Source organism: Phalacrocorax carbo, chromosome 8, assembly GCF_963921805.1.
Source record: "Phalacrocorax carbo chromosome 8, bPhaCar2.1, whole genome shotgun sequence".
In the NCBI taxonomy this organism is placed as follows: Eukaryota; Metazoa; Chordata; class Aves; order Suliformes; family Phalacrocoracidae; genus Phalacrocorax; species Phalacrocorax carbo.
The window spans coordinates 23537323-23564158 of NC_087520.1; the positions used below are offsets into that span (position 1 = coordinate 23537323).

Sequence of the window (26836 nt, forward strand, 5' to 3'; positions counted from 1 at the left end):
TGTGGGAATGTGCTAACGAGAGGCACCCTGGGGTGCTTGGGATACCACTAATGAGTTGTGTCAGTTCTCACTGTGGAGTGGGAGAGGGAGAGCACTGCAGGGCTGTGGTGGGGGGCACAGGGGGGCTTCTTGTGGGCACACAGCTGGGATAGCAGTGGGGCTGGACATGCTGGGATGGTCACCAGTGCCTGTGGCATGGGAGGTCACCCCATCCCTAGGCCTGTTTCAGATCTGTTGGGGCACCGGGGCTGGTTTTCCATGTGGCTGTGAAGCCCTGGCCTCGGACAGTGCCGGTCCCAGCTGAACGTTCCAAGACCCAGGGCCATCCCTTGAACCTGGTGCAGGTGAGCATGTCCCAGAGCCAGCTGGGGGAGGTGGGGAGGGCAGACACCTTCCCAGGTAGGCAGGGGCCCATGGCCAGCATGGAGAGCTGGGCAAGTGCACCGTGAGCCCTGGGGAGGACAGTGCTGAGGTTGGCATCCCACCACCATGGCAGCCGCCTGAGCCCTTACCCCAGGGCTGCATGCTGGGGAATAGTATGGTACTCTCCTCCTGGACACAGGGAGTGTCTCTGTAATCCCCCATGTCCCTGGGTGATGCTCCCAGGGTGGTACTGGGTGCAGGGAGCCATCCCTGGGGGGATACTGAGCATGGGGATGGATATCCCCCCCACTGTGCCACCCACATGCCCTCATCCCTGCCCTGACCCACTGGGGAGCAGAGCCTGGATGCTGGCAAGTGATTGCAGAGCTCAGACCTTTATTTCTGGCAGTGGTGCTGCACGAGGATAACAGGATCTGGCCTGTCACGAGGCAGGAAGCATGGCAGAGCATGGAGGTCTCCCAGGGTGCTGCAGGGGCTGGTCACAAGGATGCAGGCACAGAGGCAGGCTGTGCTCCTGATCTTTGCACGGCACCCGGGGAGGAGATGAGCAAGGGCTGGACAGCAGCAGAGGTTGTAGGGGGAGCCAGTGCCCAGGAGGAATCGTGGGACAGGAGGATGTCCATCATACCAGACACAACCATGCTCTCCAAGAGGCTGGAGAGTCTTGGACTCCAGTCCTGTCTTGGATATTGGCAAAAGAGCCAGGGCCAGCAGTTGAGCAGGTCACTCAGAGCTGTCCCTTCATGCCAGCAGGGTCAGGGTTGACAGCACTACCCAGTGAGAGACAGCGAGGCCCCTGCTCCTCTGCAGCCATGAGATGTGATGAGCTGTCTAAGCTGCTTTCCTCCATCCATGCCAGGCCCAGGCTGATGGAGCTGCAACACCAGACCTCTGGGCTGAGCCAAAACAGAGGAAGACCTCATGTGGCTAAAACCCTCCTGGCAAGCCTGGGTATAGCAAGGCTCCAGTTTGTCTTGGAGCTGGGGTGATAACAGGCTCCATGGCCAGGACAGGCTGGCTCAGAAGGCTGGCTGGAGACTCGGGGAAACCCAAATATTTCTGCAACCCCATGGAGGCATGGACTCACCCCAACTGCAGACTCCTGACCTTTGCTCTGCGGCTTCTCTTTCTCCTGCAGGCAATAGGCCAGACCAGAGCAGCCCTCAATTACTGCCTCAGCAGGCCCTCAAAATAGCTATGGGTTGATTTTCTCCTGACCCAGGTCTCCTGCAGCTGGTGCTTGTAGGGGACAGTCAGCTCAGCAAGGCAAGACCAGAGGAGGATGACACGTCTCCTGACTGTCCCCACACAGGGCAAGGTGCTGCGTGTCGGGGATGCCACGTATCACCTCCGTTCTCCCCACAGGCAGCCTCAGAGATGTCCTGTGTGGTCCATACGTCCGTGGGGAGCAGGCTGGGGGATGCTGTGTCAGGCACACTTGCCCTTGCGAAGGCAGAAGGGCAGCTCCGGCGCGGGGACCAGGATGGTGTTGAAGATGGGTCGGTAGCTCTCGGGCAGGACCTGGGGGTGCTGCGCCATCATTTCCAGTACCATGTGCCGCACCTCCTTGGAGACGTCACCCCGCAGATCCAGCAAGGTGGTGATGTGCTCATCACTGGGCAGAGAGCAAGAGGTGAGCCCAGGCACAGCTGGCCCATGGAACCATCCACGAACCTCCCACAATCCAGAGAAGCTGAGCTGAGGCTAGGAGAGAGCTGGTACTTTGCACCAGCCAAACTTTAAAATGTGCTTGAAAAGAACCCCACAAACCTTGTGAATTTGGTTTTGGCATTTCATGGGTTTTGGCTGATTCTGACATTTGGTGTTTTGTGATTTCTCAAGCTGGTTTTGGCCACCAAATACAGACAGGTGAATGCCACAGCAGAACTGCTTTTTCCTTTACATCTTTGCCCTTGGGACTTTGCAAGAACCCCTCAAATCTGGAGCATGGGAAAAGGAAACCTCAGGGAGGTGGGGGAAAAAGCCCAGGTTTCTGCCTGCTCTGCAGCATAACCTCATGGGGTCCAGTGCAAGCCTGGCTCCCCCAGGCAGACTCACACCTACTCCATCTTGTGGGATAGCAGAGCTGGGCTTCTTACCTGACATCGGGGTACTTGGTGATGAAGCCCAGCACCTCCAGGCTGAGTAGTGCTGGGTCTTTGAGGCAGATCAGCTCCCGCAGGGCAAACACGGCCTCCAGGCTCTGCTGGCTCTGGTCCAGACCCTGAGAGGGAGAGTGGCCACATGTGTCACCGCGGTGGCTGGTGAGACTGGTGTGCCCAGTCCTCAGTGCCCACGTGGGGACCTGGCCCCTTGCAGCTGGTGTCTCCCCACTCAGTGTGTCACATCAATTGGGGCTGGCTTACCCCAAGACGAGATGAGGCTGTGCAGCCTTGCCGACCCATGCTGGGCAGGGTGGATGGTTCCCCAGAGTCCCTAATCAAGTCAGTTCCTCCCAGTTTGGCCTCACAACTGCCCCAATGTAACAGCCCCATCTTGTTCATGGGCTGACGTGCCCTCCCCATCTGCTGTGGGCTGGAAGGGAACAGGAGGGTGCCAGAGGTGAGCTATGAGCTCCTCGCACCAAACTTGCCATGTGATGCTCCCCTCCCATGGCCCAGTCCCAGCTTCCCGCAGCAGCTGGGCACCTCTCACCAGGCCACAGAAGAGCTCCCGGAGCTGTGTGGCATCCTGCAGCAGGCGGTCACAGAACTGGCCCCGCTCTTCCTCGTTCTTGCACACCATCTTCTTCTGCATGAGTGCCCGCAGGTACTGGCTCGCCACCAGCAGCTCGCTCTCAGCCAGCAGGAGCTGGGCAGGGGAGAGCTGTTAGTGCTGGGCATCACCTGGGTGTCAGACCCCAATTGCCCAGGGGAAGGCAGAGAGGAAAGGGGCTGGATGCAACACCAAGCCTGCTGAGAAGCCTCCTGGCCAGAGGGCCAGAGAAAGTAGCTGTGAATTTGGGGAAAACCCTGAATATCTCTGTGTGACGGTGCCCTCTGGTCTGCTCTGGAGGATATGGGCTTTCTGGCAAACCCAGCAGTGACTGCATCCCCACTCCCCTCCCAGCTCCCTGCTGCCTCTAGGCTGCATCCTGCACCCCACCATGGCACCCAGCTGCCCAACCTCCTTGCCCTACAGACAAGCAGCCATTCAAGGACACCCCATACCGTGAAGATGGGTTTCCTGACACGGGAGAAGTCCTTTGCATACTTGTCAATCACTTCACACATGCTGCTGACGAGCTGGGACCCAAAGAGCCACTTGCGGGAAGGCAGCTGCAGGCAGAGGGGCTGAAAGAGGCAGAGGAGCAGCATACAGTGCCCTGCATCACATTGCTCTCACAGCAGCTGCCAGCCACCGGGCGGCACGATGTCCCACAGCCACTGCCTGGCAGCACGGCCGCTTTGCCTTGCAAAAGCCTCAAGCCCTGCTGCCAACCGAAAGTCAACATGAAAATATAAGTGGTCTAGATTATGAAATTATGGAAATACACGGGGGCTGTCCCGCCCTTCCACCCAGAGATCCACATTTTGGAGCTTTATCTGGGTTATGATGCCCCACTGTGAGCAGTAGCTGGGCAACAAGCTGCTCCTCACACACCTGCTTTTGGCCGGTCCTGCTGTGATTTTATTTTTAATTTCCACTCCTCTCCACTTCCCTTGTGGAGACATAACACGTTTTTGGCTGTGGGCTTTGACCTCCTACTCCTCCCCTGTTGTCCTTGCCTGTCCCCCTGCCTGCAGGCAGACACTCCCTCTACGTCTCTCCTGGGGCCATGGCAGTCTCCATGCTGCCCACAAGCGTTTCACCCTTTAGCTGCTCCTTTGTTTTCATGGCATTCAAGCCCTAAATAGCAATGCCATTAATTATTCCAGATTTTTGGTCCAGACTCCAGGAAAGCTAAATTTGACTATGCTGGCAGGAAATGACTCGGGCAGTCACACACAGTCTTGTATCCTCTGCACGGACATTGCCTCTGTCCTGTTTGGTTTTCTGCCATGAAACAGTCATAAAAAGGAGCATGTGGCAGCCTGGGAGGGCTGTGGCTCCTGGTCTCTGTCAGTTAGTGCTTAGGTGGCCACAAGCCATATGTCCCAGCAATACAGGGTGGTGCTGGCTGGTGAGATGTCTGCAGGACGATAGCAGGCCACGGGGTATGTGGTGGGGATCCTGGGCAGGAATAAACCTGTGCCTGGGGGAGGTGGAGAAGTAGGGCTGTTCTTGCTGGGGCCTGATTTGTTGCAGCCCTACCAGCCTTGGGGGCTGTGGACAAATGTACCTGCAGGTCCAAGAGCAGCTCCTCCAGCAGCAGTTGGCAGGCTTTCTTCTGCATCCTGTCTAGAGCAGCCCAGAGGGACATGGGGACTTCTCTGCGGGCGGTGTTGGGGTGCAGGGAGGACACAGAGGAGCTAGGAGAGAGAGAAGAAGGGAGGGGACAGGTAGTTTGGGAAGCACGGTGGGTATGCTGGTCCCACATGGGGATGGGTAGTGGCATTGCTATGAGACCTACAAGGTGCTAGTGCACATTACCTGAGAGCCAGGTTGTTGTTGAGCATGGCCAGAAGGTAGGAGACATAGTACTTGGGTGCAGTACGGTCCTTCTGGTGCTCCTTCCCGCATTGCACTAGGGCTTCCCGCAGACTGCAACACAGCAAATCAACCATGATGGGCGGGCAGAGCCCCAGATGTCTTGCCACAGGGACCTGGAGCTGGGATGCTCTTGGGGGCACATGGAACTCCCACAACCCTCCCAGCTCACTTGGCTCTTTGCAGCTCCTGCCACCAGGTTGGAGAATGACAGGTTGTTGGGTAGGGTGGGACAGTGGGACCCATTCTGGACCCCTCAGGAGAGCAGGGCTTGGCACTACTGGAGAGGTGCTTGGGGCCTGCAAGACCTGCAAGCTGGTAGCCCCACAGGCTGAGATAGTAGCCCCACAAGTAGACAGCCTTCTGTGACCTGGATGAGCGCTGGATGTCCCATGGCTGAGACCTCCACCATCAGCCTACATTACTTGGCCATGGGACTCATGGTCTTTGAGGACAGGCAGGGGTGTAAGGGGCTCCACTGACCGGCCCAGAAATGCCTCGAGCTCCTCCAGGGCCATGTTGTAGACCTTCTGCTGCAGAGAGTCTGTGATCAAGGAGGCTACCTGGATATTCTCATTCAGCATCTGCACAGGGAGAGGAGAGCGGAGGTGAGTCAGTGGGAGGCTGCAGGCCACGGCCCCCTTTTTGGGGAGTCTCAGCATGGCCATGCCCCATAAGGTTGGAGACCCACCTGCATTACAATGACGGGCAGGGCTGACTGGAAGAAGCCCTGATGGTCCATTTCAGGTTCCTCTTCCCTGAACCATTCCTTGAACTCTACCTCCAGGGTCCTCTGCATCCACTCGAGCACGCTAGCCTGTGGGATGGACACCCACCACAGAGAGCCCAAGAATTCAGATACCAAATCCCTCTAGACCCAGTGCAAAGCACAGGAGCGAGGTCAGTGGGTCCCCGTACCCAGTGCACATCCTGCTCACTCACCTTGACTTTCACCACGTATTTCCTCTCTGTCTGATCCACGAGCTCAGGGGACATCAAGGGTCCCAGAGCAGAAACATCCACTTCTGGGAGAAGGTCAGGGTGACCCATCATCTCTGGGCTGGAGGGCAGAGGTGGGACAGGGCTGGGAAGACCTGTGTTTTCCAGCAGTTCCTACCTCTCCCTCTGTCCTCCTGGTGGTCACCACCAAGCAGCCGAAGCCACTCTCCCAGCCTGCCTGCCTGCTGGCAGACAAGCCGGCTGGGTGCTGGGGTTGGTGCTGACCTGCAGTACACACGAAGTGCCCACTCAAGGAGGAGGAAGAGTGCCTGTTTGTCCAGGTCCTCTCGGAGGATGTCCTGGAGGTGGCTGATGAGGGCCTGGTGGTAGGTGGCAGTGCAGACGCTGAGGATGTTGTAGTGAGCTGGGACACACTGGACCATCAGGTCCTTCACCACACGCAGCTCAGAGACAATGTCCTTTTGCAGCGCTGCCAGGTGCCTGGCCAGCCCTGGCCCCTCAGCACCCACGTGGGTGGCATGAAAGCGGGCTCCTGTAATGGTCTCCTGGAGAATGTGGTAAAACTTCTGCCTCCAGCCCTTTGGGCGGCCAGGGGGCAGGAAGGTGGCCTCCAGGAGCAGAGTATCATCTATTTTTTCCTCACGCTCAATGATCCTTACAGCAGTGACGAAAAGAACTGGGTCCTCGCGCACCAGCCGCAGGCTGCTGCCCACGATGTCCCACAACTGCTTGGCCAGTCTCTCATTGAGCTCCTGCAGGCCACCAAAGTAGGACAGCACAGTCGCCTGGGCACTAGAGAGCCCACGGAGGTGCAGCTGGGAGAGGATGTCATCCCGGAGGTGCTCCATCATCATGAGCGCCGCGTGGGCCTCCAAGAGGTGCTGCCCATGGAGCAGCTGCAGGGTATGGGAAAAAACCTCGTGGACTGTGGGAGAGGGAGGAGAAATGCACCAGGGTCACGGGCACAGGTTAGCAGGGAGATGGTGAGGGGAAGGGTCTGAGATCTGGGGAACACTGTGCTGGATCAGTCCCTGGGGAGGCAGTGGCATCTCCATCCACAGAGACCTTCCAAACCCAACCAGCAAAGCTGGAGCAACCAGCTCTAGCTTTGCCACCAGCCCTGCATGGAGCCCAGGGTTGGACTGGAGTTCTCCCCAGTGCCTTACAGCCCAAATCCACAAGGACTGGGCCAGTGCCTTACCCGAGAACAGCTGGGGCAGCACCTGGACCACCGAGGCCAGCTGCACGTGCTCCGCCATCAGTGCCCGCATCTGCTGGAGGCCCTGGAAGCGGTCTGCACTGTCGAGCAGGGCCCACTGCGCAGCCCCCAGGTCCTGGCACACGCTCTGCACCTCCTGGGCCGCTGACCGCAGCTGCTCCAGCCCCACACTTACCCCCTCCAAGTAGGACTGGACGGTTGACTGGGGAGCAGAAGAGGATGGAGGGGCAGTGGAGAAGCTCTCGCAGTCTGGAGGACTCACACACCATTTGCCCCAGCCTTGCCAGGTCTCTCTCGCATGCACTCTCCCAGCCACACAAGGTCACATCTTCTCTGTTACACATCTATCGTGCCATCGTATCTCCATGATGACCCCACCCCATCAGACCCAAGCACACCCAGCTTCAGGAAACCCACTCCAGCAGCAGGAATGGCTCATGTCACCCCTTTTGGGTAAACTGAGTCATGGTGACTATTTATGGGGTGGGGGACAATGGCTGCCGTGCCAGAGGTAGGAGAAAGGCATCACTTTGGGGTGACCAAGGCAGCAGGATGAGCAGTAACCAGAGGTCTCCTTTTAGTTTTAAAAGATTACTTTGCTTCTGCAAAATACTTGCAGCCCAGAGGGCTCCTGTGTGCTCCCCAAGGCATATCAATGGCATGAAACACCTCAGTGGCCATATGAACCCTCCTCCAAAATGGATTTCCATCTTTTCCAGCTCTGCAGCAGCACTGCCACATCTCCATGCCTTGTCTGCCCATTTAACTCCTGGGCCCTGGTGCCAAGAAGCACTTTCACCCCTTGTCACCAGAAGCAAGGTGTTTACTCTGAGGCCACATCACTTAAAACAAGTTGCCTCCTGGACAATTGACCCACATTCAGGTGGAAGAAACCATCTCCAAAATAATCACAGAAGGTTGGGGTGCTTGGATTGATCAGACCTTGAAGTTAATTGTACCCCGGGCAGGAAGGTGCGCACAGGGACTAGAGACAGCCCTTATGGATGTGTGTGGAGAAGGAGTTTCTGCTGCAGGATCTGCAGCAGTGGCAGGTTGGAGCTCATTGCATCTTCCCAGGTGTGGGGAAGGGGAGCTTTGGTGCTGGGATGGGGAGTGCTGACTCCCACAGATGGGATGTGCTGAACACCCTCGGTGTTCTGTTTTGAAGGATGGATGGCAGACTCATTTTAACATTTCAGACACTACCCAGGGGGAGGGCAGGTGGAGGGGGGGGAGTTTACTGGATCTTTCCCCACAGACAACTGCGTTTCTCCATCCAAGCGCCAGCCAAAGGACAAGATTTTTCCAGAAGTGGGGGAAAAAATGGATGACTCAGTGCAGAAGAGGGGTCCCTGGCTGAGATCCCTGCCTGGGGAGGCTGCAGGCGCACTCAGGGTGGGCTGTGGCAAACACCCACCTTCAGCCGGGACTGGATGGAGCTGTTCCTCTGTGTCTCTCGGCTCCGGTACTGCCCAAGCCCCTCCAGTTTCTCAGGGCAGTAAAACACCGCTGAAGCCCATTTCAGAGCAGCTCCTCTCGCCAACTTCTCAGCCTTCTCCGCTTCCGGCCACTCCTCGTCTAGGGACAAAGCCAGGGGTTAACGAGCACAACGAAGCCTCTCCTGGCAGGGCAGGAAGGGCCCCCGAGGCCAGAGGCAGGAAGCTGGCTGCCAGCCGATGTCCAAGCACACCCAGGTGTGGGAAGCCGGACAGCGTGGCAGCAAGCGTGTTGTCCTGCAAGGGCCCTGCACCAGATGCCACCAGCGTGGACCGGGGATTGTTGCAGCAGCCGTGGCGAAGGCTGCCCCAAGGAGAGTCACCCAGCCTGCCAGCTCAGGCAGTCCCCCAGGCCCAGCGCACATCCCCATCACTCCCACCAGACACAACACTGGGTTGTCTCGGGTAGGGGTCCAGTGCCACCCGGGAAGCCCTCAGCAGGGCTGAGGCTTTGGCAGTGAGTCAGCAGGAGGGATGGAGAGATGGCAGCTCTCCCGTGAAGGACAGCCAGGCCCAGGTGAAGACGGCAGGCTCCCGGTCTCTTGAAGGCACCCACGCAGCTGTGGGTGGCTACAGCATCCCCCCTGGGCACAGGGTGCAAAGCCATGCCAAAGGCCTTCTGGCCAGAGCAGAGGGCTGAGAAACAGCGCAGTTATCACACGCCAGCCCCCATCCCCAGTGCCTGCTTCATCATTTCCCCCTGCTCCATCCCCAGCAACTTCCCAACCTGGGGCTCACCACAGCCCCACAGGGATGTCGCCCAGTCCTAAGCAGGAGTTCCGGCTCTGCTGGGAGCCTGCCTGCACAGGCACCCTAGGGGACTGGGGGGCTTTGGAGGAAGTCAGCAGCTTTGAAGATGAGCTCTGCGGTGAGCAGCACTGCTCCTAGCGCAGGTCAGGAAGCAAAAGCTGGGCTTCCACCTCCTGCAAGAGCACAAGGCATCAGCCCCAGCACAGGGAAAAGGTCAAGGGGTGGTAAAGCAGAGGGCAGGGAGCCCCCAAAACACACTACGAGCTGTAGCACCCCTCCCCTGCCCAGCACCACCAGCTCCCCGGCAGGTGGCTGCATCGTCCCCGTTACCTCTGGGGCTCATGGTGCGCTCGTCCTCCGCAGACATGCCCATGGTCTCCAGGCTGTGCAAGCTGAAGGGGCCAGGGCAGGGCTGCGCAGAGGAAGCCGGCAGCCGTTTCCTCAGCTGGAACAGCCGCGCTCCTCATGGCTTCATTGTGTTCCTGCAGCCACGCTCAGGACGTCAGGAACAGGGGGCGGAGGGAAGGGGGGGATACGGGAAGGCGCTGTGGCTGCTGCAGGCCTTGGGAGTAGAAATCTCACCCTGTGTGCCCTCCTTGGGTCCCCCTGGGCACACAGCCCCTCCATGTCCTCCCAGCACTGCCCCACTCGCAGCCAGCCTGGCTAGAGGAGGACAGACGGGCACCTGGGGAGACACAGAGGGATGCTGGCCCAGGACAGAGCTTCCACTGCACCGTCCACAACCATAGCAGGAGCACAGCTGAGGACAGAGCAACCGGGAAAGGGTCTGCCCAGGACAGCCTAACCAAAGGCAAGAGTGTGGGGAAGAAGGGATGGACCCTTCCCAGCTGGGGCTGGACCTGGGAGACATCCCCTGGCCACAAACCGCCTTCACCAGGCACCGGTCAGAGGATTCTTTAATCTATTCATAAATGTCGTGGATGCAGGATTTGAAGGAATACTAATTAAGCTTGCTGATGACACAAAACTGGGAGGAACTGTTGACAATCTCAAGGGCAGAGAAGCCCTGCAGAGAGATCTGGACAGGCTGGATTGCTGAGCAATCACCAACCATATGAAGTTTAACAAGGACAAGTGCCAGATTTTGCACCTGGGGCACGGCAACCCTGGATATACATACAGGCTGGGGAACGAGAGGCTGCAGAGCAGCTCCGCAGGGGGGGACCTGGGGGTTCTGGTCAACGGCAAGTTGAACATGAGCCAACTGTGTGCCCTGGCAGCCAGGCGGGCCAACCGTGTCCTGCTGCATTGCAGCTGTCTGAGGGAGGGGATTGTCCCGCTCTGCTCCGCGCTGGTGCGGCCTCACCTCGAGTGCTGTGTGCAGGTTTGGGCACCACAGTACATTAAGGGTAAAAAGCTATGAGAGAGTGTCCAGAGGAGGGCCACGAAGTTGGTGAAGGGTTTAGAGGGGAAGCTGTATGAGGAGCAGCTAAAGTCACTTGGTTTGTTCAGCCTGGACAAGAGGAGACTGAGGGCAGACCTCATCGAGGTCTACAGCTTCCTCACAAGGGGAGGAGGAGGGGCAGGCGCTGATCTTTTCCCTCTGGTGACCAATGACAGGACCCAAGGGAATGGCAGGAAGATGTGCCAGGGGAGGTTTAGGTTGGATATTAGGAAAAGGTCCTTCACCCAGCGGGTGGTGGAGCCCTGGAACAGGCTCCCCAGGGAGGCAGTCATGGACAGTGCCAAGCCTGGCGATATTCAAGAAGCACTTGACAAGACCCTCGGAGACGTGGTGTGAATCTGGGGTTGTCCTGTGCAGGGAAGGGAGTGGGACTCGATGACCCTTACGGATCCTTTCCGACTCAGGACAGTCTGTGATGATTCTGTGATTCGCCCCCACACTGGCTGTTTTGGAGCAGCCAAGCACTTGCTTTGCCCGGGTGGAGAGAGAGCTCAGGCGCGACACGGCCGCACGGCCAGGTACGAGGTCTAAGCTTAGCCTTGGCACCACAGGACGGCTCGGGGGTGGGCGCACACCCCGTTTGTCCCCCAGGCCCTGCAGCCCTCGGTAAAACCACCGGCAGCTTCCCGGACAGACCCCCTGAGGGGCGCCGGCAGCGGGAAGCTCCCGGTGCCGGCCCCGGTGGGACGTCGGGCCGCCATCCCCGCACGGAAGGCAGCGGGTCGCGCCGGGGGAAGGCCCTGCCCCGCTGCGGGGCGGTCCCGGAACCACCGGGTCCCCTCCGTGACCGGGCTTCCCCCGCCCGCCCCGGAAGCTCCCGTCGTTCCCCGCCGGGCGGAAGCGGAAGCGCGGCGGGGCCGGGGCCGGGGCCGGGGCCGGGAGCGGAGCCGGCGGCGGGCAGATGGCGGAGTGCGGGCCGCAGCCCCCCGGGGGTGGGAGCGGAGCTGCGGGGGCGCCCAGCCGCCATGAGAAGAGCCTGGGATTGCTGACCACCAAGTTCGTGTCGTTGCTGCAGGAGGCCAAGGACGGGGTGCTCGACCTCAAGCTGGTGCGGGGGCTGCCGGGGGGGGGTGGGGGCCCGGGGCGGACGGACTCTGCGGGAGCACCCGCCGCCGGCTGGGCCTTCCCGCGGGGCGCCGGTCCTCCGGGGGGTGAAGAGGGTTTTTTTGGGGCGGGGGACGGGGACACGGGACATGGCAGCGTCCGGTGCAGCAAGCACGGGGGAAGAGGGGTCCCGGGGATCCCCGGGTGCGGCGGAGCTGCCAGCCGCCCCGCGGGGCCCCTGCGCCGGCCGCCCCGCGTTCCCCCCGCTGCCTCCTCCCCAGCCGCCCCCCCCACTCTCGGTCTGTCCCAGCAGAGAGGAGGCAGCGGACCTTGCCTGATGGTGCTGGCATCGGTGTGCTTTGGCTGTAACCCCCTTCGGCTGTTTGTTTCTCTCCTGCGCTCTTGCCCCACACCGAGGTGCTGCTTCATCACCAGCACCGCAATGATCCAGCCCTCTAAATCCTCTGAGATCTATATAAACGGGGAGACTGATCCCCCTACTGTGCATTGCCCCCCTGGCACACAGCAGGAAGGGTACTGGTGGGTGAAAAGCTGGACATGAGCTGGCAATGTGTGCTTGCAGCCCGGAGGGCCAACTGTACCCTGGGCTGCATCAAAAGCAGTGTGGGCAGGAGGTTGAGGGAGGGGATTCTGCCCCTCTGCTCTGCTCTGGTGAGACCCCACCTGGAGTGCTCTGTCCAGCTCTGGAGCCCTCAGCACAGGACAGACGTGGGCCTGTTGGAGCAGGTCCAGAGGAGGGCCACAAAAATGATCTGAGGACTGGAGCACCTCTCCTGTGAAGACTGGCTTAGAGTTGGAGTCGTTTATCCTGGAGAAGAGATGGCTGTAGGGAGACCTTATTGCAGCCTTTCAGTACTTAAAGGGGGACTATAGGAAGGATGAGGACAATCTCTTTAGCAGGGCTTGTTGTGACAGGACATGGGGTAATGGTTTTAAACTAACAGAGGGTAGATTTAGACTGGATATAAAGAATAAATTTGTTGCTGTGAGGGTGGTGAAACACTGGCACAGGCTGCCCAGAGAGGCGGTAGATGCCCCATCCCTAGAAACATTCAAGGCCAGGCTGGACGGTGCTCTGAGCAACCTGATCTAGTTGAAGATGTCCCTGCTCACTGCAGGGGCGTTGAACTAGGTGGCCTCTAAAGGTCCATTTCAACCCAAACCATTCTGTTATTCTAAGGGAGCACAGTCAGATTCACCTCTACCAAAGGTTGTTCCTGATGCCTGTAGGTGGTGGAGGAGTACCCTGCAACTGTGCCTTCCTTCTGCATTTTGACAGTCTTCACCTAGAGGAAGTAATTCTGTCTTTGTGGTGTGTATGGTACTTAAACCTAGGCCTTTTCTATAGGTGAAATTCTTTTGCTGTGGTTTCTACAAACACCTCTTAGGTGGGTATGCCAATGAGTGCTTTTTGCAGGCAGCAGACAAGTGCCAGAAAGCCCTGGAGATGCAAGAGCTGGAGGAGTCTCTGGCTGCAGGCTTCTGTCCTCTTCTCTGCCAAATTGTTGTCTCCCTGGATTTGGGCAATTTTTTCCTGCTTACAGTGTCCGTTATGTGGATTTGTATTCATTAGTGTGATTTGAACTGTCGCGCAGTGTAGGGTCTCTGAACTCCCGCTCCATTACTGGTAGGTGAGAGGGAACGTCATTACTGTGCTGACCTGCTCTGTGTGCGGTGCCGCTAATGTTGTGGCCCTGGCTATTCTGGTGCTGTGCCCGTTAAACCTCTTGCTGATGCTAGGTTGCTGTGTGGTAGTGGAAACCATTTACTCTCCTCCCCGTGTAATGCCTTTCAAAGAGAGTAATCTGCCTCTTGAAAAGGTGTCGATTTTCTATCAAGCGGCATCAGATCAGGTTTAGAAAAGACCTTTTGAACATCCGCTTTGCTAAACTGTTGTCGGTTGCGCAGGCAGCTCTCTACCTTCCTCTTCCCGTCCCCATCTCTTTTACTCTGAAGGATTACTAAATTTTTAGCTGCCAGGCTAGTTTCTTCTAGCACTGCTTTGCTGCTGAGGAATGGTGATTTTTGGACCCACTGCGAGCAAGATGGCTGGAATTTGGTTTGTGCTTAGTGGGGAGGTTGCTGGTTGAGAAAAGAAATGAAGGGGCAGTGGCTTCTTCTCATGGTCATGATGACATTAAGAACACGGTGTTGTAATTTGAGGCATGGGGACGAGATGGCGAGCGAAGCTCTTGGCCAGAAATTAATCTGACGGCAGGAAGGAGTGAAATGTGACTGAGAGTTTGGTGTTAAGTGTCTAACATTTTTGCAGGCTGCAGATACCTTGGCTGTGCGACAGAAGCGACGGATCTACGATATCACGAATGTTCTGGAAGGCATTGGGTTGATTGAGAAGAAATCCAAGAACAGTATCCAGTGGAAGTGAGTGACAGAGCAGCTCTAAATTGTTCACAGGTTCCTTCTAGCCCCAGGTCCTGTTGTATGGGTGCCTTTTTCCTCCTCAGGCAAGCAGGGCTTTGTGAGGCTGTTGTCTAAGTGACACTGTGGTTAAAATGCCCAGCTCAGAGCAAGGTTTCTGGGTGGTCTGTGCATGCTTGTACTTCCCCCAGCTGCGCTATGCTGTTGGTAGTAGTAAGGAAAGCTGAAAAATGTATGGCATGTCTCTGTTACATTGGAGCTGTTATTTTGGTACAGACTAAATATTTGCAGCTCCTTGGGCTAGAAAAAATGCCTGTCATGGCACTGGAGATGGGGGAGAACCCTTTCAGTCTGTGAGACGTAGGCAGATGTACCAAACGTTGCTATGCTGGAAGGTGGGAATCTAGAGCAGGTACAGATGAGGCTTTCTGGGTGATCTTGCCTTGATGCATGACAGGGATGACAGTAATGGAGGTGGCAGCCTCTCTGGGAGGTTGGGGCTGGCCTGGGTGCCTCTGGTGGCTGGTGCATGTCACTTCTTTTTACTTTGTGCAGAGGGGTGGGTCCTGGCTGCAACACACGTGAGATAGCTCACAAACTTATTGAGCTGAAGGCAGACATAGAGGACCTGGAGCAGCGGGAACAGGAGCTGGAGCAGCAGAAGATGTGGGTTCAGCAGAGCATCAAAAACGTTACAGAAGACGTGCAGAACAGTCGATATCCTTTGTGTGAACTGATTACTCTCTCCCTGCTCGCTTGCTGGGCTAGAAAGCAGAGCCCTGAGGGCCGGGTTGGTGCTGCCCTGCTGAGGGCAGAGGGCTGATGATGACCTGTTGTGGCTGAAGGATCTGCACTGAAAGGGTCAAGAGGCAGTGCCTGCCTCTGCAATTAGGGTATCTCTCTCCAGCCTGGAAACCAGCTTGCTCAGCGGTGCATGGCTTTCATCCATCTTTTTGAGGTAAAAAATGCTGTAATGTTTACCATGATGAGAAAAGTGCTTCTCTCTGAGCCACAGGTGCTGCTTTCTCTCATGCAGAGCTGCTCTTGTGGCTTGCCTCTCTTAGGATGTCAGCTCTGATAAGTATGTAGCTTGCAGACCTTGCCTGCAGACCACTTCAGAGTGTGGCATGGAGAGCCTTCTGGGAATGGTGTTTCTTGTGCTCAGGAAGGAAATGCCAGGTGCCCTTTTAAGTTCTTTGTCTGCACAGGAAGCCACAGCCTTTCCCCTTAACCTTGGAAACATTAGCTTATGTGACACATGAAGATATCTGCAAGTGCTTCACAGGTGAGGAAATGGTTCTCCATCGTAAAGACATAACGCTGCAGTCCTATCTGTCTGTCCCAGCTGCTCTGCTTTCACCAGGAGAGAGCAGGCAGCAGACCACAGGCTGCCCGACTTAAGTGCAGTGTGAGCTCTGAGGCCATCCTGGGCGTGCGTACCACTGAGCTGTAGATTTCTTGTCACCATCGGAGGGGGCAGGCAGTTTCTTTGAGTTGTCTTTAAAGGAACATAGCTGCTATTGCTAAGGAAGTCTTTTTGCTGGGCATCACTATGTTATGTGTGTTATGTGAGAAGTTTTTGAGGGCTTGGGTAGGCAATGTTCTAATAATAGGAAGCAAATTTTATTGTATGGTAGGTGGGTGTAAGCAGGAAAACAGTATAAAAAGTGATCCCTCAGCTGCCTCATGCCCTCTACCAACAAGAATGCAAGGAGGAGATAGTGAAGAGCAGGACTGAAGGCAATACGCTGCTTGCTGTGACCTCACTGCCTTGCGTACTGCTTTCCTAAAGCCATGAGGTGCCTGTATAAAAAGCTATATGTTTTCTCTCTGTGGAGCAAAAGTGAAGAAAACCCACAGGATCCTCTGTTTTTTCTCTGTTGCCAATTTTAATGATAGCTGTAGGACTAGAAAAAAAAAAAAAATCCCCGGTGGCCAGCATGCAGTACAGCACCCTGCAGTACATAAACTTCCTCTCAGCTGTAGCGGTGTGGAGTGGCAGCTCCTTTCTGCTTCAGTGGGCACCTCACCTCTCCTGACCCTGTGCAACCTGCATCTGCTCCCTTGCAGCAGAGATTGAAGCTGCTTATCCTGACCACCTTGGCCACATGTAATCCCACCCTTGCCTGACTCTCTCCTCATCTCTTCTAAGCACTCTTCTCACCTAACACTTTGTCAACTCTTCTATTTTCCACTTTTGCCTTTGTGTGCTTTCTGTGTTCACCAGACTTTATACTGCTTGAGTTTCTGCTGGTAACTTACGCCTCACCACCCCCTTTGCTTTACTGTTTCTAATTTAAACTAGTACTTTCTGGGGGCAGGGATTGTGTTTTCACTTTGACAGTGCTTGGGGCCAGATAACTCGTAACAGTCTGGAAGAGTTTACTGGAGACCAGCAGACAGTTTATTGCTTGGTTGATTGAGTGTTTTGCATTTTATTGCACCTGTTTTTTGTAAACTGGTTTGTGTCTGAAGTCAGACCTCACCAAAATGCTGAGAGAGGATTAGATCTTACTGAAGGCAGGTCTGAATTCCTCCCAGAACAGAGGCTTGATCCACATCTTCCCATTGTCTGTTCAGTGTGTGCCCAGTTTTGCTGTATGAGTATGCCTTACAGAATTTTTTTTCCCCTCTCTGAAGTGTCTGAGTCTTGCAGACATTCTTTGTTGGACTGCTTGTGTTCTTGAACTGTGGTGCAGGCTGAATTTCAGCTCCTCATTTTGTTTGTTTTTCTGATTGACTGCTATTAAATTTGCTTTCTTAAAGTGAGTTTGGGCTTGGAGATTTCCCTGCTTGTACTCTTGTCAAATGTGGATTCATTATTTGGATTAAATTTAAAAAAAAAAAAAAGGAAGAATGTGTTAGCTTTTAGTGACTGGGGGAAACAATTTTCCCATCTGTTGCTGTGGTGCGCTTTGCACTTGCAGAATCAAAGAGGAAGTGGAAACACTGTTTTGTAAAAGTATTTGGGACGTAGCTATCTAGGGAGATAGAAACGCAGTGCCTGTATTGTTGAAGCTAACAGGTCTTAAAGCTTGAGCTTGTGTCTTTGAGCTTTATTATACATTTTAATGTCTTATAACAATATTTTTCTTAAGTGTAGATTTATTAAAGTAATCCCATTTTATTGACAAATCCTGTGGTATTTTTAATCCCTGTACCTTTTGCTGATCTGACCTTTATCTGCCTGCCTCAAATTAAAGGATGTCCTCTTCTGCTGTCCACTCTCTCTCATTGCTCTGGGGATCTTCTGTGTTAATTATCAAGTGAAGCTGAATGCAGAATACTGGTGAAGTGTGAACAGTAACCACAGCAAAGCTTAAACAGTCAAAGTGAAAGCTGCTAACTGCTCAGTCTGAATAAGTCTAATGTTCACGGCACTGGTATTTCTCTGTTCACATTTCTCTAAACCCAGATATGGAATGGAAGCTGCTTGCTGCCTGTGACTTGTCCAATTAGGGGCGCAGGTCTTAAGGAGCTGCACACCTTGAAAATGAAAGATGCTGTCAGCCTGGCTCCCAGCCCCACTCATGCTGGGCTCTGTGTAGGGTCTGATACAACTAACACCACGCAGCTCTCTTGCCAGCAGAAACTGGGGAGTGTTGGTTTCAGGTATTGGTACTCCAGAATGAGGCTGCCATGCTGTTGGCAGCCTGGCTTCTGAGCCTAGTTTGGCACCATCTCCCCGCAGGCAGTGAGGCTCCGAGTTGTGTGCCTTTTTTGTTTATAATTCACATCTAAAAGCTTGTGACAACACGACGAAAGATCCTTCCCTTAGGATTCAGATATTCTTAAAAGTGAATTTAAGCCAGCTCTTCTGAGGGGAAAAAGGTTAGTCCTGTTTAAGGATGCTGCTAAAAACCTTTAGGGTTGCTTTGGGAGAAACTTCACAAGTTCTTCACAGGTGCCCCAGGTAGTTGGCACACTGGGAGCTGTACAATATGCCTAGCAGCTCAGGTGGGTCTAAATGGCCATCCTCCATGGAAGGGAGCACAGGAGATGGGGGGCTTTGAGGAGGGGCTCTGTTAGTGCTTAATTATCATCAGAACAGTTTGTGCTCACTGAGTGCTGACCAGTCTCTTTTCACAGGAGACACCCTCCTTGCGATTCGAGCCCCGTCAGGCACGCGTTTGGAGGTTCCCATCCCTGAGGTGAGTGCTAAATGGGTGGGCAGAGACGAGGAGTGTCTGTGTGTGTGTTGTTGCTGGATTAACTAGGCCAGGAGTTGGCAGTCAAGGGTTTGATGGAGTCGGAGGAACCAGCAACCCAAGGAAGCCTCCAGGTATTTAAGAATTTCCAGGAAAATCTGTTGTTTGGAGGTACATAAGTAATTGCAGGAGCACCTGGGGAGAGGATAGCCCTGGGAGTCAGCGGAACTGTGTGTGGATCCGTGGCATGAGTGCCTGTGGCATGTCTTGCCTCTGGGAAATTCCTGTTCTGTTCGAAAAGGGCATTTAATGTATGGCTGTGTTTTGCTTATGACTTTTCTCAGGGCCTAAATGGGCAGAAGAAATACCAGATCCACCTGAAGAGCACAAGTGGTCCCATTGATGTTCTTTTAGTAAACAAAGATGCTTGGAGCTCTCCTCCTGTTGTACTACCTGTCCCTCCCCCCGAAGACCTCATTCAGTGCCAGGCAGTTGCACCCTCGAAACCACAGATACCACCACTCACCCACTTCCAGGAGGCATCTGTTCCCAGCAGCACCCAGCCCTCCACACCGACGCCTACCAGCACTCAGGACCATAGCCCCCCTGTGCAGAAAGCTGCAAGCACAGGTGAGGAGGAGGTTACAGGAGTCAGAAAGGCGATGGCGGCTGACAAACGAGAGTACGTTCCTTGGCCCAGCTGGGGCAGGCACTGTTGGTTGTGCAGCATTGTCAGCTCCTGGCAAAGGGGGCACCTCTGCCTTTGCTGCAGTGAGCCTTTTCTTCTGTCTTGTTCAGTGGGACTGGCTGTGTTAATGGGAATAAGGCATTTGGCTCGAGGGGGTAGTGCCAGCCTGTAGGAGCAGTGGTGGGGGAGAGACTGATCATGCAGATACATTGGTTGGCAGAAGTTTGTAAAATGGTCTTTTCAAGTCTCAAGTTCAACTTTCAGTTTGAAAAAAGACTGTCAAGAATACTAGTTTAGGTGGTTTTGGCTTTGTGCAGCCAAATTCTAAAAGCTTCCCGTGGTGGAGATCCCCAGCTTCCTCGGTGAGCTCTTCCTGGGCTGCAGCACCCTCTCAGTGAATTCATTTTTCCTGATGCCTGGATCCTTTGAGCTGCATCTCATGCCTGTTGTGCATGTTACATCTTTGGCACCACAAAGTAGTTCATTTTTGTAACTGCCTTTCAGGTAGCTGCAAGCTGCTGTTAGATTGCCCTTAGATTTCTCTTTGCCTGATGGAACAAGCCCAGCTCCCTCCACCCCTCCTTGTAGGCCATGTGCCCCAGACCGTTGGTCAAGTTGGCAACCCTCAGCTGAATCTTCTCCACATCTTTCTTGAACTAGGGGCTCGCCGAAGCTGGACACTGTATTCAAAGTGCAGCCTCAGCTGCAAGCAGGAGGATAGTAACTTCCCTCAATGTGCTGGCCACTGTTCTTCTGGTGTAGCTTACTACCTGGCTTGTGTTAATTCCTGCAGGAGCTTATGTGCAGCCCAGTACCACCAAGGCTGCTCTCCTGCAGAGCTGCAGCAGGGCCTGGGAGTTTTTACTGGGTGAAAGCAAGAAGCCTTCTTTCTATGCAGCTGTCTGTGCTCGGCCAGCATTGCCAGTGAGGGTTGAGTCTGTGCTGCAGCTGCTTGCTTTGGGGCTGGTGGGAGATGACGTTCCTGTGTGTGTGTCTGTGGCTCTTTCCAGAAAGCTGTGTCTCAGCAGCAGAGTCCAAGAGTAGCGGTGACTTTGACCCCCTCAGCAACGCGTCTGCATTGGCCGGCCAGCCGGCCGGGTTAGATACCCAGCCACTACAGTCCTCTGCCTCGCTGGACAGCAGCTCCGTCCTACCCAGCCCCTCTACCTCCTTTGAGCCGATCAAGCCCGATCCCACAGGAAGTGAGTATGCACCCTTCTTTCATGAGTTGCTCCAGAAGTACGCTGCTTAGAGCGAGGGACAGGCTGCTTGCTCTGGAGGAATTAGCTGAACTCCATTCTGCCTTTGCTGTCAGCTAGGCTCTGCAAGGTATGAGTAGGCATTTCCCTCTGAGGGTGCTGGGGAACCTGGTGAGAAGGTGACAGTGTCATGTCTAGTGTCCTGACGCTTTCTGTGACACTGGTACTAGAAAATCTGCAAGGGACATTTGGATGATGCATGTCTCTGCTGTTACAGATAGATTATTCCCTTTCAGATCCTTCTGTAGTGCCAGGTACAATTTTTGAAACTGCATGAAGCTATAGAATTTCCAGCCGTCACTGAGAACACCTGTATAACTCATGGGGAGTTTGCCATTATTAGGAGAGCTCTTGTCAATCTTTTCCTCCTTTACTCAGGAATACTTCCTCTGTCTTTAGCAATCTTGCAGTCTTAATGATCTTGCAGTGTATAATTGGGGAGCTCCTTGATGTGTGTGGTGAGGTGAAATAGGCTTTAAAAAAAAGAAATATTTGAGCTTTATGACAGGAAATGGCAGGCTGGCCCAAGGAGAGAAAAGCATCCACTGGGTAAGACACACTGCTTTAATGTTTTGAAGCCGACCTTCGCTGCAGAAACACTTTAGGTTAGAGAGTTATGGTTAGAAGAGGAAATCTTGCTCAAATGTAGCTCACACAGTGTTTTTGTGTCACTTCTGCTAGCATGTCTGAGAGGAGCATGAACTGTCTGTCTTCATCTTGGAGTAGTCTTGATTGTGGAATTAGGCCTTTGTGTGCTTATAGCTTAGCATATCCCAGTGGGCCTGTGCTGACTCTCTAAAGGCATGCCCTCATCCTACACAAGATAAAGTGAGGTGATGTATGGAAGCTGACATTCTGGGAGGCTTACACACAGGCAATTACTCTAGACCTGCTGACTGTGATAACATGTTCATCTCCCAGGGCTCCTACAGATCTATTTTTAAAGTAGTCAAGCTTAAGTTTTATTGCTTATCATTTCAGCAGAACTATGTGACATGGGGTGCGGGAGCAGAATTTCTGGATGGCATAGGATGATTTGGGTGCATAAGGAGTACAGTAGGATAGCAGGTGATTATGCTGTAAAGCATTTCAGACTCTTCATGTAACGATGCAAACCATTTGGTTTGTTGTATTTGCAGTGCTGGAACTTCCCAAAGAGCTGTCAGAGATGTTTGATCCAACGAGAGGTATGTTCACTCCCTGACCACGGCTTTTTTCTGTGCCCATCTACCCATAGAAGTGGGACAGTTTATTTGTTCTGTTCTGGGGATGTGGTTTTGTAAGTCGTAAGTGGTTTTGTGGTCGTTGGTGGCTGCTGGCTCTCTACTTGTAGTTAGGCACTCTTAAAATTACTGGTTTCTGTGTGTATTTTTCTGTCTTCATATTGCCAGCAACCTCTGTTAAGAGTTTGCCCTGCAGCACGTAGATGAGGGCTTTCGCTTCCCCACGCCAATGCTAATCTGTGCTTTGGCTTCCCATGCTCCTTCTCCAGCTTGTCTGCACATAAGAAAAATCCCTGTTAGTCTTGGTTCAGCTGTAGCCTGCCTGAGGCTAATCCAAGCAAATAATCTAGGGAGATATCCCTCCCTAGATTCTTTCATTGAATTTTATCATTGATATTCTTCAAAATGGCCCTCTGTAGTTTTGGTGATACTTGTAATTTTGGAGCAGTAGGGGAGGGGATGCTCTTACTTGTGTTAGGCGTTCTGCCTCTGCCCAAGGAATGCCTGGGTGTTGCTGCCTAATGGTGGGACAGACTCTGGGCTAAAGAATGTGGTCTAACGTAAGCCTAAACTGGGAGACTCTTTATCTGCACATTTATTTCCCTTCAGTGCTGGCAGAATACTTTCTAGCTCAGCAGCTAGGCAGAGCCAAGTACACACAAGCACTTTTCTGGTGGCGCCAAGACCTGTACAACAACAGTCCCTAGTTCTGTGCTCTAGCAGGTGCCTGTGAAAGTGCTGTCTTGATGTAAAAACCCCACAGTCCCAAATGCACATGCACAACCATCTGATCTATGTGCTGGGAGCCCTGGGCTCCGCAGTTGGCCTGGAGAACACCTTCCTTCCTTGCTCAGCACCAGCTGCCATACGTGCTGCCATGGATAAAGTCTTGGTAATGACTGAATGCGTCTGAAGAGTAAATTTGACTTTGCAATGTCAAACACAAACTGCTGCAAGGCCCCAGCCCGTGTAGATCTAGCTTAACCCAAACGAAGGCTATGGGACAATGTGGACACTATTAAAAAGGTGTTTGCTATCTGTGGTAATATATGTTGTTTTATGGAGTATTCATCTCAATTTGGAGAGAGAAGATAGAGGTCCAGAAGTGAAGGACAAAACAGTCGACAACTACAGGGGCAAAGCTCAGGACCGGAAAGAAGCAACACTACAGAGCTCGGAGAAATGGGCCTTGCAGTGTGCTCCACACAGCCTCTCTCATCCCCGTGTGATCCCAGTAATGTTGTCCTGGCACTGGCTGCTGCTTTCAGGCTGTGCAGTTCAAGCTGCAAGAGTCTGGAGTTCTTCCATAGTGTTCTGTATTGGAATTACTTGTTCTGCATGGTTTTCTCTCTCTTTTAAATGGATGCTTAATAACTGCTTGTTTTAGACTTGTATTCTGGAAAAAAACCTGAATTTCAACACACACATATACACACCTTGCTATATTACCAGCCCTGATCCACGAATGCAGATTCTACATTTAATTGCTGTTTAAGCTGGTATTAGTCTGGTCACTTGGTGATGAAATTCTCTCATCTCATGGCACTGAATTAGACAGGTAGGTTCCTGTCCTCTAGGAAATAGCCTTTTGTGAGTAAGGTATTGAAAATGGGCTTATCTGTGTTTCTTTCGTGAAAACCTATTTGAAGTGTGGGTAGTATCTCATTAACCCAGTTAGGCTGAGTTAGATACTCACGATCTTGGTAGTGTGAGGCGTATTCAGAAAGTTGTTTTCAAATGCTCAGCTTCTGAGAGAAAAGAGATTGGCTTGCACATGCTTTGTCTGGGTGCTTGTCTGTCTACCATTCAAGTGCCTCCTGAACCTACCAGCCAAGAGTAGCAATGGTGGAGGAAGGAATGACATTTCTGAGATAATTAGTTTATTTTACATTTTTGTGTGGGCAGCAGAGGGGAGAGCGGAGTTCGTGTCCCATTCAGGAAGGATATGCAGAGCTTAGATGTTCATTCTGTTTGGCAGCGGGCAGCCAGTGAAGCTGCCAGGGCATATGGCTGGATTAGCCACAGCACAGCCGTGGGGCAAGGGGAGCAAGTTAGGGGGACAAAGGACACAAAATCTGGAGGAAAGTGGAGGTTCATTAGTTCTATGGCTCCTGGAACAGATCATTTGTCTTTTAATTTTTGTCCCCCTAGCAAAGTTGGTGGGTAATTGAGGACTGTGAATATGTCAGGCTTTACCAGCTCAATTTCTGGTGCATGTTGAAGAGTTTCTGTTGAAGGCATTTGGGGCAACAGCTGGTATGCCAGTGCAGGGGTAAGGCACAGCCCGTCCTACAAAGGAGACTGGCATGTGGTTAAGCTAAAGCAGGCAGAAACCTCCTGCAGAATTTTTTGACATAGCTTGAATTGTCTGACACCAATTTCCCTTTGGCCATGGCAGGAGGCCCACACCTCCTTTCGCCAGTGCCTGCTGCACATGCTGTGCCTTAGCCAGGGAAGGGATAACAAGGGTGAGGGCCAGAAGAGGCCGGGGGGGGAGGTTATTGCATGGGAGGAGGCCAGGAAAGCAGAGTGCATTGCTTAACTGTGTTTGTCTCTTCCCCAGAATGTATGAACTCTGAGCTGCTGGAAGAGCTGATGTCATCTGAAGGTGAGTCTTTGAGCCTCCCCCTCGTGGTGTGGCCTTTCCAGGGGAGGACGAGCATCTTGTGTGACTTTACCCTGCTGAAAGTCCTGCAACTGCAGGACTGCCCTCAGCTTTTCTGGGCTCTGGACACAGACTCTGTTCTCACTGTCCTTCCAGTCCCCAAGAGAGGTGTGAGTTCCAGAAGGAGCCTGTCTCTTCCATATCACAAGGCTGATTTGAAGCAAGCTCAAAGACTATTACTGTGAGGTGGCCTCCTCCTGGCTCCGCAGCTCAGCGCCCAGTGGCAGCTCTTGGCTAGGTGTGGGAATGCTAAATTTTGTAACCAACCATGGTCTTCTCTTTCCCCAGTGTTTGCTCCCTTGCTCCGCCTTTCCCCTCCACCTGGAGATCACGACTACATCTATAACCTGGATGAGAGCGAAGGTGTCTGTGACCTCTTTGATGTGCCTGTCCTCAACCTCTGACTTCTCAGTGTGGCTGTGAGCCTCACAAACACAGACTGTTTTGTAAGTCTTTGGAAAGTGTCTATTTTTGGATTCCTTTTGTGTAGAGCTCGATGAGCGAGCATTTCAGAGATGCTCTCATATGGACTCGAAACCAAGAGATGAGGACTTGCAGGCCGGGAGCCTCCCAGTATCATCTTCCTCTTCCTCTGTTGCACATGCAACTCACCCTGCCGTATCTCTCTCTCCACTGGATCCTGGGCCTCACATCAAAGGGTCTGTGTTTTGAGTGTTCCCAGTTCACCCATAGAATTTGCCCATGTGCCTCTCCGAGCTTCCTCAGATCTGCATGCCTTGGTTTTTCCTGCACTCCTAGAGGCACTTTGCACCTCCTAGGTACCAGCTGCTACAAGGAGCCCTAATACCGTGGTCAGTTCACAAACCCAGAGGTAATTAGCTAGATTTTTCAATTTGAGCAGTTCAGATTGGGGTGTTTATTTCTGAATGACAGCTAGGGGAAAAAAAATGGCGCCAAAGTGTCCATTTCTTCCAGTGACTCCAGACCAAGCCAGTATGTTTTACAAGAAAAAGCACTTTTTTTAGCCAGCTGTGCCTCCTAGCAGGACTCAGGAATTGAGCATTCCTAGTAGGACCCAGGAGCTGAGTCTTCATCAGCAGGAATGCTGGTTCTTCGTCCACCAGTCTGCTGATACAGGAGCCCAGGGGCTCCAGCTCCTTATACAGCAGCTGTGCTGTTTCTACAGGGCTAAAGAATAGGTGCCAGTATGGTTTTTTTAAATTTTTATTTGTTTTTGCCTGAGTGAAGAGATGTTTGAAAGGATAAGACTGCTCCAGCTGGTGCCTGTAAGGTACTCCAGGTACATCAGAGCCTGCTCATATTTGCAAATAGCTGTCTTCTCCAACCATTGCACTTGAGCCTTTGGCTGTCTAAAAGGCGACCAAGCAGTAAGAATTCAGTAGTACTTTGCTGTGACAAGTTCTGTATGTGTTGTCAAAAATAGTGCTTTTTTTCCTCCCCTTTTTCTCTCTCAGCATCTGCTCAGGATCAGGCTTTCTGTATATTTGAATTTTCTCCTCTAGTGTCCGTACGCACGCTCCCAATTCCTGATCCTGTGGGCAGGTCGCTACCTAGTGTGATGCTTTCTCTGCATCATTTTTCCGCAAGATTTTCTTCATTGCTTTGTAATGCTGTTGGGTTTCTTAGGATGATCAAGTGGTGCCAGTCTTGGACCCTGGTGCACATTTTAGTTGGAGTAAAACACCCTGATGGATTTGTGTTGTATTTTGTAAGCCCCAACTTCAGTTTTTGGTCAGATCGTGTATTTGAATGTCTTCAGTTTTGCACATCTTCCTGCCAATGCAGTGGTAGCAGCTCTCCTGCCTTTCCTGCTCCATGAACTGCCGAAGACAGGGTCAGTCCAGGAGCATGGCTGGCCATAGCAGAGAGGTAGCTTGCAGCCATCCACGTAACCAGCTGATTGTTAACATCTCCACTTAGCTGCTCACCTCCTGTGAACCAAACAACCAGCTGGAGCAGCAGCAATAAGGGATGCAAAGTCTTCAATTAATTCTTGGAGCCCACAGAGGTGAGAAGACTATATGTTTGGGACCTGTATCCCCAAGGTGACTCCTCAGGCCATCCTGTTCTGTGTGGGACTCCTCCAGAAGAGCCATTCCTCTCTGCAGCCCTGAAGCACCGGCGTCCTCTTTGGGAAAAGCGTTAAGAATTCAGGAGGAACGATGGGACACTCTCTAGTTTGGCAGCGGGCAGCTGCTGCTGGTGAGGCAGCTGTGGCGTGGGACCCTGCCGGGGGATGAACTTCCAGCCCGCATGCAGCCAGTCCCTGAACCTTCCCTCCTTTGCATGGAAGCTGACCGAACACCCTCGGTCCTGCGTGCGCGTTAGTTAGGCTCCGTGGCTTTGGTGTAGCTCGAGCTTTCCGTGTACTGCCTGGCCCTCGCCCTCCTTCCAAGTGTTCATGTTCGCCACCAGTTAGACAACCTTTGGAAAAGGTTACCTAGAGAAAGATTTACAGTTACAAATGAACTTTTTGATTCATATATAAAGATTATTTTTATACTTTTTTTTGCAAGGAAAGAAATATTTGTACAGTGTTCTCTGACGTGAATAAACGAAAAAACTTTCCAGATTTTCCCCCCCCTGCCCCGGCCTGTGCCTC

The 26836-nt window shown here is 53.3% G+C and overlaps 2 protein-coding genes across 4 annotated transcripts; one reads left to right on the plus strand and one right to left on the minus strand.

Annotated features, from left to right (window-relative positions):
* Nucleotides 1-370: 370 nt before the first annotated feature.
* On the minus strand, nt 371-9897 carry EXOC3L1 (exocyst complex component 3 like 1). 2 transcript variants are annotated; one of them, XM_064459139.1, is made up of 14 exons: nt 9730-9897; nt 8571-8731; nt 7329-7355; nt 7136-7217; nt 6199-6859; nt 5917-6034; nt 5666-5791; nt 5458-5558; nt 4918-5028; nt 4667-4796; nt 3555-3677; nt 3040-3195; nt 2484-2608; nt 371-1999 (listed from the first exon to the last, which is right to left on the minus strand). In XM_064459139.1, the coding sequence occupies exons 1-14, from the start codon at nt 9770-9772 to the stop codon at nt 1813-1815; spliced, it is 2151 nt and encodes a 716-aa protein (XP_064315209.1). In that variant the 5' UTR covers nt 9773-9897; the 3' UTR covers nt 371-1812. The 2 variants fall into 2 exon arrangements, with proteins under 2 accessions (XP_064315209.1, XP_064315208.1); XM_064459138.1 differs by having other exon boundaries at nt 7136-7355.
* A 1765-nt stretch (nt 9898-11662) lies between these two features.
* Nucleotides 11663-26820, plus strand: E2F4 (E2F transcription factor 4). 2 transcript variants are annotated; one of them, XM_064459146.1, is made up of 10 exons: nt 11664-11873; nt 14163-14272; nt 14825-14986; nt 15511-15554; nt 18359-18420; nt 18762-19047; nt 20116-20307; nt 21504-21551; nt 24151-24195; nt 24541-26820. In XM_064459146.1, the coding sequence occupies exons 1-10, from the start codon at nt 11727-11729 to the stop codon at nt 24654-24656; spliced, it is 1212 nt and encodes a 403-aa protein (XP_064315216.1). In that variant the 5' UTR covers nt 11664-11726; the 3' UTR covers nt 24657-26820. The 2 variants fall into 2 exon arrangements, with proteins under 2 accessions (XP_064315217.1, XP_064315216.1); XM_064459147.1 differs by lacking the exon at nt 20116-20307 and having other exon boundaries at nt 11663-11873.
* The last annotated feature ends 16 nt before the right edge of the window (nt 26821-26836 follow it).